Source organism: Protobothrops mucrosquamatus, unplaced genomic scaffold (genome assembly GCF_001527695.2).
Source record: "Protobothrops mucrosquamatus isolate PMUCROS unplaced genomic scaffold, P.Mucros_1.0 scaffold56, whole genome shotgun sequence".
Lineage (NCBI taxonomy): Eukaryota > Metazoa > Chordata > Lepidosauria > Squamata > Viperidae > Protobothrops > Protobothrops mucrosquamatus.
In genome coordinates, this window is record NW_015386436.1 from 419,894 (window position 1) to 433,075 (window position 13,182).

Consider the following 13,182-nt stretch of genomic DNA (forward strand, 5'->3'; position numbering starts at 1 on the left):
AAAGTCAGTGGAGAAGCCAGATTCACTTATCAACCTTGTTGCTAACCGAACAATTGCAGTGATAACAACTGTAGAAGGGTGATCATAAAATGGAGCAAAATTCACTTAAAAACAGTCTCACAGCAACAAAAACTTTGAGCTCAATTGTGGTCGTAGGTCAAGGACTACCTGTAGTTATGTAGGGGCAAAACATTTCATTCTGAACACAGAATGTCCTGGAGAAGATAGGAATTTTCTGTTTTCCTTCCAGATCAATGAATCTGCCGCTCCTAGGGTGGCTGCCCACTAGGATCCCCTGTGGTAGGATAATTAGGGTGGGTTTTGCACATGGCAGCATCTTGTGTGGGGTTGGAAGCTAAACAGGTGTGGGTCTGGTCCATACATGGATGGGTGCCTGTCAGGAATACTAAGCTGGGAAATCAAAGAAAATCCCAGAAAGTGGCGGTAGGGTCATCTCCATGAAGTCACCAAAAATCAAGCTTGACTCAGAAGAGATGTAATTTTAAGTACCAGAAGTCAAGTTACATTGTATAACTGATCTAGGTTAATCTCTGAACCACCTCCTGGTGGATTTTTCCAGTGTTTCTCAACCTGGGTGGAGTTCAACTCCCAGAGTTCCCCAGCCAGCAGTTCACCCATCTTCAAGTGGCCGAGGTTGAGAAACACTGGGCTATGGCATTGATCCAGTAACAGTGAGGACAAAACTTGTGCCACCTAAAAACATGCTAGATTTTTTTTTTCTTGATGTAAACTAGAGCTTATACATTTAAAAAAAGAAGAAATGGTACAGGAATGTTTCTTGCTGATAAATAATCATGTTTATTTTCAGGTGATTCCTTTAGATATTACACTAGAACTTCAGAAACAGATTATGTCTGAATTAGAAATCCTTTATAAGGTAATGCTTTTCTAGCACTTCTTTTTCAATTCTGTTTAGCATGCGTTTTTTTCTTAAAAAAATAATTTAACCTGCTCTTTCTTTTTTTTTTACAGTGTGATTCATCCTACATCATAGGATTTTATGGTGCTTTTTTTGTAGAAAACCGGATTTCCCTTTGTACTGAATTTATGGATGGTAAGTGATATACCATAACATTGGTGAAGGACTATAGTTTAAAAAAAGGAATTGGAAAATAGGAATTGGTTGGAGAATATCCCTTAGAACCATGAAATGAATCCTACAGATAGTGATTTTCTTTTCTTTTTTTTAAAAAAAAAGTATTTTAAGAATAACATTCACAAGGCTCAATGCATCAGGCAAGCAAGAGTTATTTCTTGATGCTGTTTTCTTGAATAGAGCTGCACAGACTTACTGAAAATTTAGATAGGGCAGAAATAAATGGTGGTTTATATGTGGTTTGATATTTCCCAATTCCATGCAATCTGTATTTACTAACAAAACATCTGTTCCTTCGTCTTACACCTTTAGTCACCAATACAGATTTTTCTTCTAAGTTGTTTCTTGTGGGTTGAAATGGCAGTTTAAGTGTTGCTGGGTTTTTTTAATGACAATCTTAAAGATTGCTTTACTTTGCACTTTCACTTCAGGATAAATTTCTTGAGCAAACCAGGCACAGATTCCTCACCAGTTGATTAGACAGCAAAGTGTACACCCAATCGTCTAGGTCATGCTGGCTGAAGAATTCTGGGAGTTGAGGTTCACAAGTCTAAAAATTGCCAAGTTTGGAGACCCCTGATCTACGTGACATTTTTAGAGAAGACCAGCTTAACTTTAGCTGATCATGTTTTGTTCTCCCTGCAGGGGGCTCTTTAGATGTCTACAGAAAAATTCCAGAACACGTCTTGGGAAGAATAGCTGTAGCTGTGAGTACCATGTATGGGGTATATCCGTTCTTGAAACATTTAATAAATGTGGAATTGCTTAATCACAATCATAGAATTGCAAAACAATGTGTGTAGGTGCAGTAGAAGCAATTGACGGGGGGACAAGAAAAATGGGGAAAATTAGAGAGTCTTATAATGCTTAGAAAGTGAACTGATTGATTACAGCATGGATTAAGGTTCACTTGAATAAAAGCATATAATGAAAGTATTTGAATTCAGAGAACATACGCCATAATCATCTTCAAGATTGCACAATAGTCTTTGTATTTCTGGGTAAACATGGCTGTGAAAAGGGAGCAGAGTGCCCTGATAATGCCTCATCCGCCTTTGCACACACCGCAGGGTGTTCTTAAGCGGAACTGACCAAATTGGAGCCAGCATGTCATAATATTTGAAAGCTGAACAAAGGCCAGCAAGATGAACGCCCAGTTGACCATTGAGAGAGGGGGATTGTTGCACAATGGCTAAATCAGAGGCAGGCTTTGATAATTTAAGTGGTTTAAAGCATATCAGAGTTATTCTATAATGTACTACTTAATTAAATTCCTGTTTTCCACACTCATTATACATCAAGCTGACAACTGAAACCCTTTAATCTAACGCAGACAGCTATTTAGGCTACTTTCATTGTAATTCACAGCTCGGCTTCATCCTCTGTACTTCAGATGCATGCGCAAAGAGCATCTTTTCATCAGATGTGCTCCCTCTGGAACAGTTCCAGATGGGTTTACTTTTGAGCCCAATGTGGTTTCTTGTGGTGTGGGAGAGCCTGGGGATTTTCACGTGGCTTGTTTCAGCGAGCTGAAAAGTGTTTCATTTTCCTTTTGGAATAATTTGCAACTTATTAAATAATTACGCCTGTAACTTTCATTTGACTAAAAAGACTTTCTACTTCTTGGGATCGTGTTCACCCTGACAAGATAGAATTTCAGGTGGCGTCTTCTAAATGTTTTACAGGCAAAGAATTCCTAGTGTGCTGAAGGCTGTGCAATGAATTGGCTTGCTGTTTGACAAATTGACTTTAAAGGGATTGTTCTCACACATCTAAATTTTAAAACGTGAACTCAGAATAAGGGCATATGAAATAGCCAGAACTATCTGACTCTAAGATAGAAATACCAACCAGTTATTTATTTTTGAGACAGAGGTTGAATGGGACAATTTAATGCTCTCCTCCCACCCACCCCATCTGTAAACAGCCTATTGGTGAGAGATTTTGGCAAATAGACCGGGGAAGAAAATGCTAAGAAAATCCATGAATTCTAAACTATATTTACTTTAGGTTTATTTTGGTCTCTGAATCTTGTCAATTGCTTTTGAGTACTTCATTTGTACTTGCTTTAGAGTCTGTCATCTGTACTTCTATAACTGTCTGGTTTGGTACAGCCATCAAACAGGACAGGTACAGACGCCCATCAGATAGTTAGGACTGCAGAAAAAAACAATTGCAACCAGTCTGCTTTCCATTGAGGACCTGTATATTGCCCTGGTCAAAAAGAGGGCTGAGAAAATATCTACAGACCCCACACATCCTGGACATAATCTGTTTCAACCTCTCCCCTCTGGACGTTGCTATAGGGCCTTGCATGCCAAAACTACCAGATACAAAGATAGTTTTTCCCTCCTTGCCATCACACTGCTGAACATCTAATTCCCACAGTGCTGTCTTATGTCTAAGTATATTTACTCATGTAGTAGAGTCGCATTACTATTATCCTTCTCATCTGTTCTGCTACCTTCTCTTATTGGTATCATTATCGTGATTATTATTACTTTGATATTATGATTATTATTACTTTGTGGTTTTGCATCTACACTCGTGTGTCTAATCACACTTGGCCAATAAACCTATTCTACTCTACTCTACTCTATTGCAGTCACCCTACCACAAAAATATAAGTAAAAGTCTTGATTTGCCTTCTCTTGGATTTCTTTCTTTGTGTATTTGCTACAGCAAGGAAAGACAGCAGAGAAGGGCCAGCTCCAAGCATCTCCCATCAGTATCTTGCCTAAGTTAACATTGGTTTGGATTTTACTTGCCATTTTACCCATTTATTTTCCTTTCAGTTCTTGATGTAGAGACATCTTGCACTGTATTTGAAGTGCTAATGTTGATTATAGGTTCTTTCTACCCGTACCCTTCTCCCCCCCCCCCCCAGAGGTGTCCTTAAACTGTCAAGAAAATGAGTGATTGATGGCAGGTGCAACAACTGCTTGTGTCAAGGCTCTGTCAAGTCATTGTTATCTAACCTACCTTATTGAGTTCCTCCAATAGCTTCTGGAGTATCTAGTGAAGAGCTGTTCTCTGCTGGCATCTCTTTCACAACTGAATGCTTAATACTTTGTGTTTGTGCCCCAGATTGGAAAATGTCCTTTTGTTTAGTGTAAATGAATAGTGAGATGTCTGATCGATGCCTAAGAGGCTGTGGGAGATCTTTGGACCTGTATTTATAAAACAGTCTTAAACACAGAAATGAAAACCATTCCGTTGTTTGGTTAATAGGACATTTGTATAGCCATTCATTCAACAGATACATCCAACCTCTAAAGCAGTCTGTGCACTCCTACACGTGGGGGTTTTGTTCTCTCTCTTGATAACATTCTTACCTTTAATGTTAAAAATGCATCATTAAAACCCATGCAAATTGTGTCACTCTTTGTAATAAAAAGAAAACACTATTTCCATCTGCTATGTGAGCTGAAGTTGCTATTATGCAGTAAAAAACCAAGGCACTTAGTTACCTCTTTGTTATGTGGTATGTTATGTTATTCCCCCAATAACATCCTACGTTTCTGTCTCTAATAATGAAATATTTGCAAACTCTGAAAACGTAAGACTAGTTGCTTTCCATTGTAAGATGGAAATGTGGACATTTTTTTTTATTAAGCGAAGATTTATTCTCATGCCTTAGTTTATTGCAAGATAAAACTGGTGGTTTCTAGATTCCAAGAGGGAAAAACAGAAATACTTCTTTGGCTAAAGCTCGACTCATGTTGAACTTCATGGACAAGTCAAAAAGTCTGAAGAAGGCAAGAGAAAACCCTATGGTGAAAAAAAATTTCATGGAAGAAGTTTTCTCTTCCCTTCTTCCAAACTGTTTTGACTTTCCAGTGTAGCCTAGAAAGACTTACCTACACCAAGGGGGTAAGAATGGGGAAGATCCTCAAAGGGCAAAGTTGAGGCCTGACTCAGCCAACTCACTTTTCTTTTGTAATTTTTGCATCACTAGATTTCAATCCTAGCTCCGCAAAATGAAAATACGCATCTCCCTGTTATGCTATGTATTAAATATATTGACCCATTTCTTTTTTTCCTGATTTGTAGGTTGTTAAAGGCCTTACTTATTTATGGAGCTTAAAAATTTTACATAGAGGTGAGTTGCGTATTTGTTCTTTTATGTTTCATTTGAATGTCACGATTCAGACCAATTTCAGGAAAGGAATTTTGAGATCTTGAAATTAACCGGCTTGTGGTGGAATTTAAGACCACACAATCTTTGAAGAGCGCTCCGTGACATCATGCTGGCCCCAAGACCAGGGAAATGTCTTCAGGCCTCCATGCTGGCTCAGCGGCCTTGAAACCGAGAGGAGCCCCGTCCCCTCCCTTGCAGTCGGCCTTGACTGGGGAGCAAAACCCGGCAGGGGCTCCCGAGCCTCCTTTCTTTGACTCAGTGGAGATCTGTGAAGGTCGGTTTGCATATAGACTGGGGTGAGATTCAAAAACAAAGTAAGGTCTCAAGATGGTTTCACTTTCTCATGTATTTGGAATATTCCACATTAGCCCATTAAATAATAATAATAGGTGAGTTTGCTTTTGTCGCCTGGCATCTTCCTGGAGCTTTTCTGGTACAGACCTTTTTTTCTTTGTTTCCTTATCTTGCTAAACCTCTTTCTTGGGGGGTGATCTTTCATCAGAGTCCCCAGTTGCTTCCTATGCTTGGTCAAATGGTCTAGGGCAGGAGTAGGGAACCTTGACCCTTTTATGACTCGAGGACTTCAATTCCCAGAATTCCTGAGTCAGCATGGCTGGTTCAAGAATTCTGGGTATTGAAGTCCACAAGTCATAAAAGAGCCAAGGTTCCCCACCCCTGGTCTAGTGTCTGAGTGAACAGATCTTTTTTTGCTAAGGCTTGCTTTTTTGTAGGAAATCCATGCGTCTTCCATCAGCTGGTAAAACATGTAGATTTTTTTGTGAAAAACGTTCAGTGTAGAACATTTTGCCAAGAAAAGAGAGAACCATCTAGCTTGTGCAAGGGATCGTCTGTGCCTTGCATTTCAGCCAATCTCTCTAGAAAAAGCTGAGTCCAGGGCGGCAGTCTTGGCACCACTGGGGAAAGGAAAAAGCTTTGTGTTGCCACTTATTATGAGCTCTGGGTAATTTGCATTTCTCACTGGCGATTGTATTGCACAGGCGTCTCCTACTCTGGAATTCAGGGCTGTGCTGGTGAGATGTGCAAAAAATTTCATTTTGAATTGTTTCAAATGCAAAACCTCAGGGAAATGCCACTGCTTTTTAGCTCAAAACACTTCAGTTCCAAACACTGCTCAGGATAGGATGGTTGCAAATGGTTCAGGATGAAACAGTCTGCATGCCCCTCCTTGCACATACAAGATGAAGAGAGTCTGGTTTTTAAAGATGATTTTGAGGAGAATAGATTATGTTTTCTAAATAAAGCAGTGGGTATGTTTTTGTAATTGAGGGCTTGAATCTTGTTGACAGTTCAGATAATGGCAAGGAAAAAGCACCAATCTTACATTTATTTCATTGTTCTTCCTTCATAAAGCTTATTTTACTCATTTGTTAGATTTATATTCCACATTTCCTCCAGGAGCTCAATGTGGCATCCCTAATATTCACACCATATCTGTAAATTTTTGTTTGACATTTAAGAAATCTTGATTGTGACATCTTTTCTGATCTTCCCTTCCTAGATGTTAGAAAGCTAAGTTAAGTGATTATACATGTTTCATTTCCACCTTCTCATCCTCTGCCTTTCCCTGGATTATTATGAAAGCTCTTTGGGTCTCCTTGTCTTTTAAATGTTGGGGAAATTTTCCCCTCATCCACTAACATTCTGTCTCCTCGGCTTCCTCTTTGTAACAAAGAGGCAGGTTGAGCTGTCCCTTTCATCAGTCCCATTCAAATCATACTTCACTGACCTATTTAGTCTCTTGAATTTTTCAAGTTAATTGTTATATAGGCAGTCCTCTTACAACAGTCCATTTAGTGATCGTTCAAAGTTACAATGGCAATGAAAAAAGTGACTTATGACACTTATAACTGTTGCAGCATCCCCATGGTCATGTGATCAAAATTCATACACTTGGCAACTGACTCCTATTTATGACGGTTGCCGTGTCCAGCTATGGCATCTCTTTTCATAGTATTTGAAACAGGTGTTTGCAGTAATAAAGAATTCTTTTTTGCAAAATTATTAACCCATTTTCCATGTAATTATATTTACTAAATTGATTTCTCCATGTAATTATAGTGTTCTTCATTTTTCCAGTTGATGCGTTCCAATTACCCATTAGTAGAATTGTCTCCCTTTCTGATGTTGCATCTAACACCTCTTCTGATTTGCCACAGAATTGCTCAGTGCCTTCCTTCATTTTGCAGATGCAGAGATTTGTATAACATCGATGTTTTCTTGATAACCACTAATTCGGGGAAATATGTTCTTGATGTTTATTGGATTATAGATGAACACATATTTGCTGATGCCCTTTTTCATTTTCATCGCTGCTTTGTTCCTTTTTATGGACTCATGCCCTGCATAGTATATCTTGTAGTCATCTGACTTTAAATGGCCCATTCCAGTCCATTTATTCCTAAGATATCCAACTTGGTAAGTTGACCAGTTCAAGCTCTAAAAGATTCGTGCCTCTCAGATTCCTCATTCCAACTGGGTGTTCTCCTTGTAAAGCAAGGACTCTTCCTTCAGTTCAGACACCACCCATGACCAGACGTCTTTGCAGCATCTCCAGATCTATTCACACAAGTTCTGCTTTCTTCTCTGGTAACTAGAAGAGTGCCTTTCGATATGCCTCCACATTGCCTAACTCTTATAGCCACCTTCTGGGCTTCTTTTGGAGATTCTTATTCTGGGTGAGTCGCTGTCCTTCTGGCCTGCAAAGCCCCACTTACCCTCGGCTTCTTACTGGGCCACTCTTGGCCTCTCCCGCTCCTCTTGACCTTATATCAGTCCTCCTCCACAGTAGGCCAAACAAGGCAACCACACAAGCTAATATTATTTTTATGATAACTCTATAGCAAGAATATACAGTATTTGCAGCGTTGACAAGAAGGTTGCAAGACTGTGCTTCCCCCCTCCCTCTCTCCTGTTATCTTTCTGAGGCCAGTGGCGGGTCAAAGCTGAGATAATTTCTCAAATTACATTTTTGCACAGACTCATTTTTCTTTTATCTGGCCATCAGCTGCATTTGCTGTTAAATCAATGCTCTCTGGATTTATCCTGCTTTCGTTGCTTCGTCCAACACAGATGTGAAGCCCTCTAATATGTTGGTGAACACAAGAGGCCAGGTCAAGTTATGTGACTTTGGAGTGAGCACCCAGGTACGTCCCTCTGTTCCTCTCCTCTTAATTCTACTTTCCAAACTAGCCAGGAGACAAATGGACTCTCCTCCAAGAGCTTCCTCTGCTGGGAACGTATAATTCCTCCTTTTTAATCTCCTGGTGACTTTTCTTCATCAGAATATGATTGTTCATTGTTTAATGACAGTAAAAACTGCTGATATTGTAATTACTACTCACAAATAGGCAACTTCATTGATATGCAGCTTGGCTCTGAAAGCGCTTGGGCCAAACAAAAGGAAGGGCAGAACGAGAGGGGCGTCTGGGGAGACCGACTGGCCCATAGTAAAAATTAATATTGGGAGCAACAATGGTGGTGGGCTTTAACAATGTGCAGCACAAATTTTAATTAATTTCCATTTGGGGCTTCCCCTGAGAACCTTGCGTGAAACTGACCCTCACGCTCGCTGCAATGTTGAATTGAATTGCAGCCGCCTTTCCTCCCAGCCAAACATGAGGACCAAAGAGGAGGTCACGGCTGCATTATATGTTGTCAGAATCTGTTGTCCCTCAGCATATTTAGTGTTCATTCCAGCCTGATAATCAAGGTGGCTTTATTCACATCTTGGGCCCAGCTGACAGGAGGAGGAGGAGGAGGAGGACTGTTTGAATGTGCTGGATTTCACACACACCCCATTTCCAATAGACTGATCCAGCTGCTTGGTAGGAAACTAAATACTCCAAGCTTCCTCCTTCAGATTTTAGAGGTGCCTTTGTTCTCTCTTGTAAATTGAAATATTATGGATATTTTAAAAGAGGACTCCCATTTGAAGGAAACCCAGGAGGATAGATTTTAATGCCTTTGCTGGCAAATGTGTCCACTCCCCACTTTACATATTTTTTCTGATTTATACATAGAATGATTAGTGTTAAATGAGGAATAATTACCTACTTCATTTGTGCTTTATATGGCCCTAACAAGTTGTTTTGTCTGATAGCTGGTGAATTCCATAGCAAAGACATACGTCGGGACGAATGCATATATGGCAGTAAGTAAATGTATGAAGATACTTTGGTTTAAACTAAAAACTCGGGGTGGGATCTTCAGTTTTGTCTTCTTGATTAGTTTCTCTAGTTTTTCTCCAATTGCCAAGTAAGGAGGATCTGTTTGATACATGACACATACATGAAAATAACAGAATGGCATAGAAATTTGTGATTAAGATCTTGGGCTCAGACTCCCAACCCCCACCCCCCAAATCAAGAGAAGCTTCCTTTCAGGCCTGGAGCATCCTGGTAGACCTTGATGCCATCCTGTATTTGGAGGATAAAACAAGAGGAGACCCCCACCCGTGGGTGAATGTTCAGAGAAAAGGGAGGGGATGGACAGACAGAGAGACAGATGAAAAAGGATGTTGTAAATAAGGCACACAAATAGAATTTCTATGACAAAGGCAGCAGCTCCCCCCACTCACCTGTAAAACAAACAAACAAAAGGGAATAATAAAACGCCCAGCTCTTCTGCCACATTGGGTGTGTGTCTGGAAAAACGTGAGGCCCTCAAAATGAAGTCAGGGTAGCCCAAAAGGGTCTTTATCCACTGTAGCTATAGCATGAAACTGACATAATCTTCCTCTAATCAAATGGTCTAAGGAAACTGCTTCCATCTCTGTAACGCATCAGAATGCTGGAAAATGCCATAGAAATAATGTGCTCTAGGATAACCTGAAACCAAGGACAGATTGTTCTTGCTTGCCTTCAGAAATTGACGGGTTGAAAAGGTATCACCTGTAGCCTCTGCTCCGTGTGGATGGCCGACTGAAGAGGGGTTCCTGGGACAGTAATCTTTGAGCCCCGCCCCCCCGGCAGAGTTTGTGGGACTTCAGTCAGGAACACCTGAGCCCGAGGGCCGTGGCTGACCTAGTGACTCTTTCTGGCTCTGGCACCTCAAGAGGACACGTCTTCCTTGACGCTTAATTGACAGGAAGCTTGGTCCTCAGTATAATGCTTTGCTTATCATTGTACAGGTAGTCCTTGACTTTTGACCACAATTGAGCCCAGAATTTCTGTTGCTAAGCGAGACAGTTGTTAAGTGAGCTTGGTTCCATTTTACCACCTTTCGTGCCACAGTTGTTAAATGAATCGCTGCACTTGTTAAATTAGTAACACGGTCGTTAAGTGAATCTGGCTTCCCCATTGACTTTGCTGGTCAGAAGGTGATCACATCATCCTGGGACGCTGCGGTTGTCCTAAATATGAGTCAGTTGCCAAGCGCCTGAATTTTGATCACCTGACCAGTGGGATGCTGCAACAATTATAAGTGTGGAAAATGGTCATAAGTCAGTGATGTTTCTTTGAACAGTCACTAAGTGAACTAGTGTAAGTTGAGGACTACCTGTACTTCTGCCGCAAGCAATTCAAAGCGTGCCACAAAAAAGCTGAGCCTTGCATGGAATGTGCAAGGACAGAGCATGGATCCAAGGGAGCCCAGAGGGCACACATTTTGTGAGAAATGTCTGAAATCGGATGAGATGTCCAACAAGAACACCAAAGCCTTGCTGGATTTTGGAGCGGGACAAGGCAAGATGGGTTTGTTATTTCCCAGCTCGGGGCTGACGCAAGCCTTACTAGGATGTCTCCACATGAGCCCTTAACTTCTCCAAGGAGCTTCATGGTCACCGAAGTCGACGGAGGAGGAGGAGGAGGAGGCTGCACGCCAGGGAGGCGGATTGTGGACCGAAGCTGGGCCCGGTGGCCAGGGTTCTTGGCCTGCAGCCGTCGCAGCACAGAGAGCAGGGAAGTCAGGCCGGATCCCACCGACTGCCAGCTGGATCTCAGCAGGACCTGAGGAGACCCAAATCCAGATCCTAAACTGATTGGAATTCCGTTATTAAGCGCCCTGCCCTGCCATCTCTGCAGGCTGCTGCTTGCGGGAGGTTTAAGCCTCTCTCCTGTCTCGAAGGCAACGACTTAAAGGCTTTTCTGTTCAGTGTTTTTTACTTAACATTTACTTGGCGCTAAAAGCTCTTGACCTGGGATTAACAGCTTCAAGGACTTATTTGTTGAGCACGTTGAACTGTCACTAATTTGGGCCCATTTGTTTTCCTCTAAAGGTTTCTGGGCTTTGTAGGAGCCTGGGAGGGGTTGTACAAGGTGCCTCAACTAGACAGGTGCATTAACAGCACAGTGGGAAGGACGTTCTCGCCTCCTTGTCTTATCGTTGCATTTCACACCGTACTTGATCTCCGTGGTACACAGCCCGGCTTCTAAGTTAAAGAGTGACCGGCTTTGGCATCCCTTGCTGACTCAAGTGGGATTAAACTGTCCCGTAATTGGTGTGAGGCAGCCCGTCCACATTAGCTCTGGAGCATTTAAAGGGAAGCTGGATTTGGGCTTGCCTCATGCAGGCAGGCAATGACACCACCTGCTTGAGTTAGGGAGGAGGAGGAGGAGGAGGAGGAGGAGGAGGAGGCAGGAACCCAAGGCAAGAAGGGATGTTCTGAGAGGCTCTGCGTATTTTGCTCTCATTGAGTATTGCAGATAGTTCAGTAGGCTGTAATCTGAGCAGAAGTTGCTCATAGGATTGGAGGATTCACACACTGCTTCTAGGGGCCTCTCCAGATGTCAGCCGTCCCAACTTAGTCAGTTAGAAAAGAAAGACTCTCCATGCCATGATTGGGGAAAATATAGAGGCAAACAAAGAGAAATGTGATTTATAATTAGTATATAGTATTTTTTTTCTTTTTTCTTTTTTTTATGATATAGGAAATGTAAAAACATTGGGATGATTTAAACGTATGAAATATTTTGGATATTTAAATGTAATCAACTCTGAGAAAACTATAACTGACAAGAAATGTTTTGATTACTGAGGGGGAACTAAGCTTAAATAAGAGTTCTGAAAACAGGACCTATAGTGATTTACATAAGATGATTTTTTGCAAATGCAATTGTAAAATAAGCTGATTAGAAAAGACATTACATACTGATGTTATTGTTAAATATTATTAAAATGTTTATATTTAAATTTGTACGTATTGATAGTATTAAGAACTATATTTGCTTAATGTTGGTAAAAGGAGAATACTATTGGAAGAAGAGATGACCAAGGAAAAGTATTTCTAGTTAATATGTTGATTATGAAAGTATAGAAATTAACTACTATTCACTGTTGTTAAATATATGAATCCAGACAACATGTTGTTTACTAAGCACCAAAGACTGTTATTCTAAAAAATCAATAATATATATATATATATATTTTAAAAAAGACCAGTTGTAAGTCACTTTTTTCAGCGCCCTTGTAACTTTGTTCGGTTGCTAAATGAAAGGTGGTCAGTTGAGGGCTGCCTGTATGGAGGAACTGGGCGTTCTTGAGCTGTGGAGAGTGAAAGGGCTGCAGAAGGTGCTGCTGCTCCTCCAGTGGTCACTCCAGAGGTCTCTTTGCCCAGCACCATAATCTACATTGCACCCCATGGTGAGGAGGGGGCGAAATGAGCGTTCCTCCCCAACCTCACAGCTTTAGGCTTTACCTGAGCTGGGTTTGGGGGTGCAGGTGAACCTCGACAAGCAGTTGCTCAGGGATGCCTGGCCACGGGGGAGGGGCCGAGCCTGGGACTGTTCTCGGGTGCATCGGGTGCCATGGCCTACGGTGGAGCTTCCACACTCTGCCGAAGCAGCAGGGGGAATCAAAATTAAAATTTGCTGGTATTAATTAGTACAGTAAATGGAGGCAGTAAATGCCTGTAGGCACTTCATGAATGTTTGAAACGTGAGTTTTTGTTTCTTGCATAATTTATAGG

The 13,182-nt window shown here is 41.3% G+C and overlaps 1 protein-coding gene across 1 annotated transcript in view; it reads left to right on the forward strand.

Moving 5' to 3' along the window:
• The window catches only part of MAP2K5 (mitogen-activated protein kinase kinase 5), a 118,146-nt gene that overhangs the window by 39,701 nt on the left and 65,263 nt on the right, over nt 1-13,182 (forward strand). Inside the window, exons 9-14 of the mRNA XM_015811894.2 lie at nt 830-898; nt 994-1,075; nt 1,763-1,824; nt 5,171-5,219; nt 8,349-8,422; nt 9,379-9,429. Of these exons, the coding sequence (XP_015667380.1) occupies nt 830-898; nt 994-1,075; nt 1,763-1,824; nt 5,171-5,219; nt 8,349-8,422; nt 9,379-9,429 (387 nt within the window). The remainder of the gene's footprint in view (nt 1-829; nt 899-993; nt 1,076-1,762; nt 1,825-5,170; nt 5,220-8,348; nt 8,423-9,378; nt 9,430-13,182) is intronic.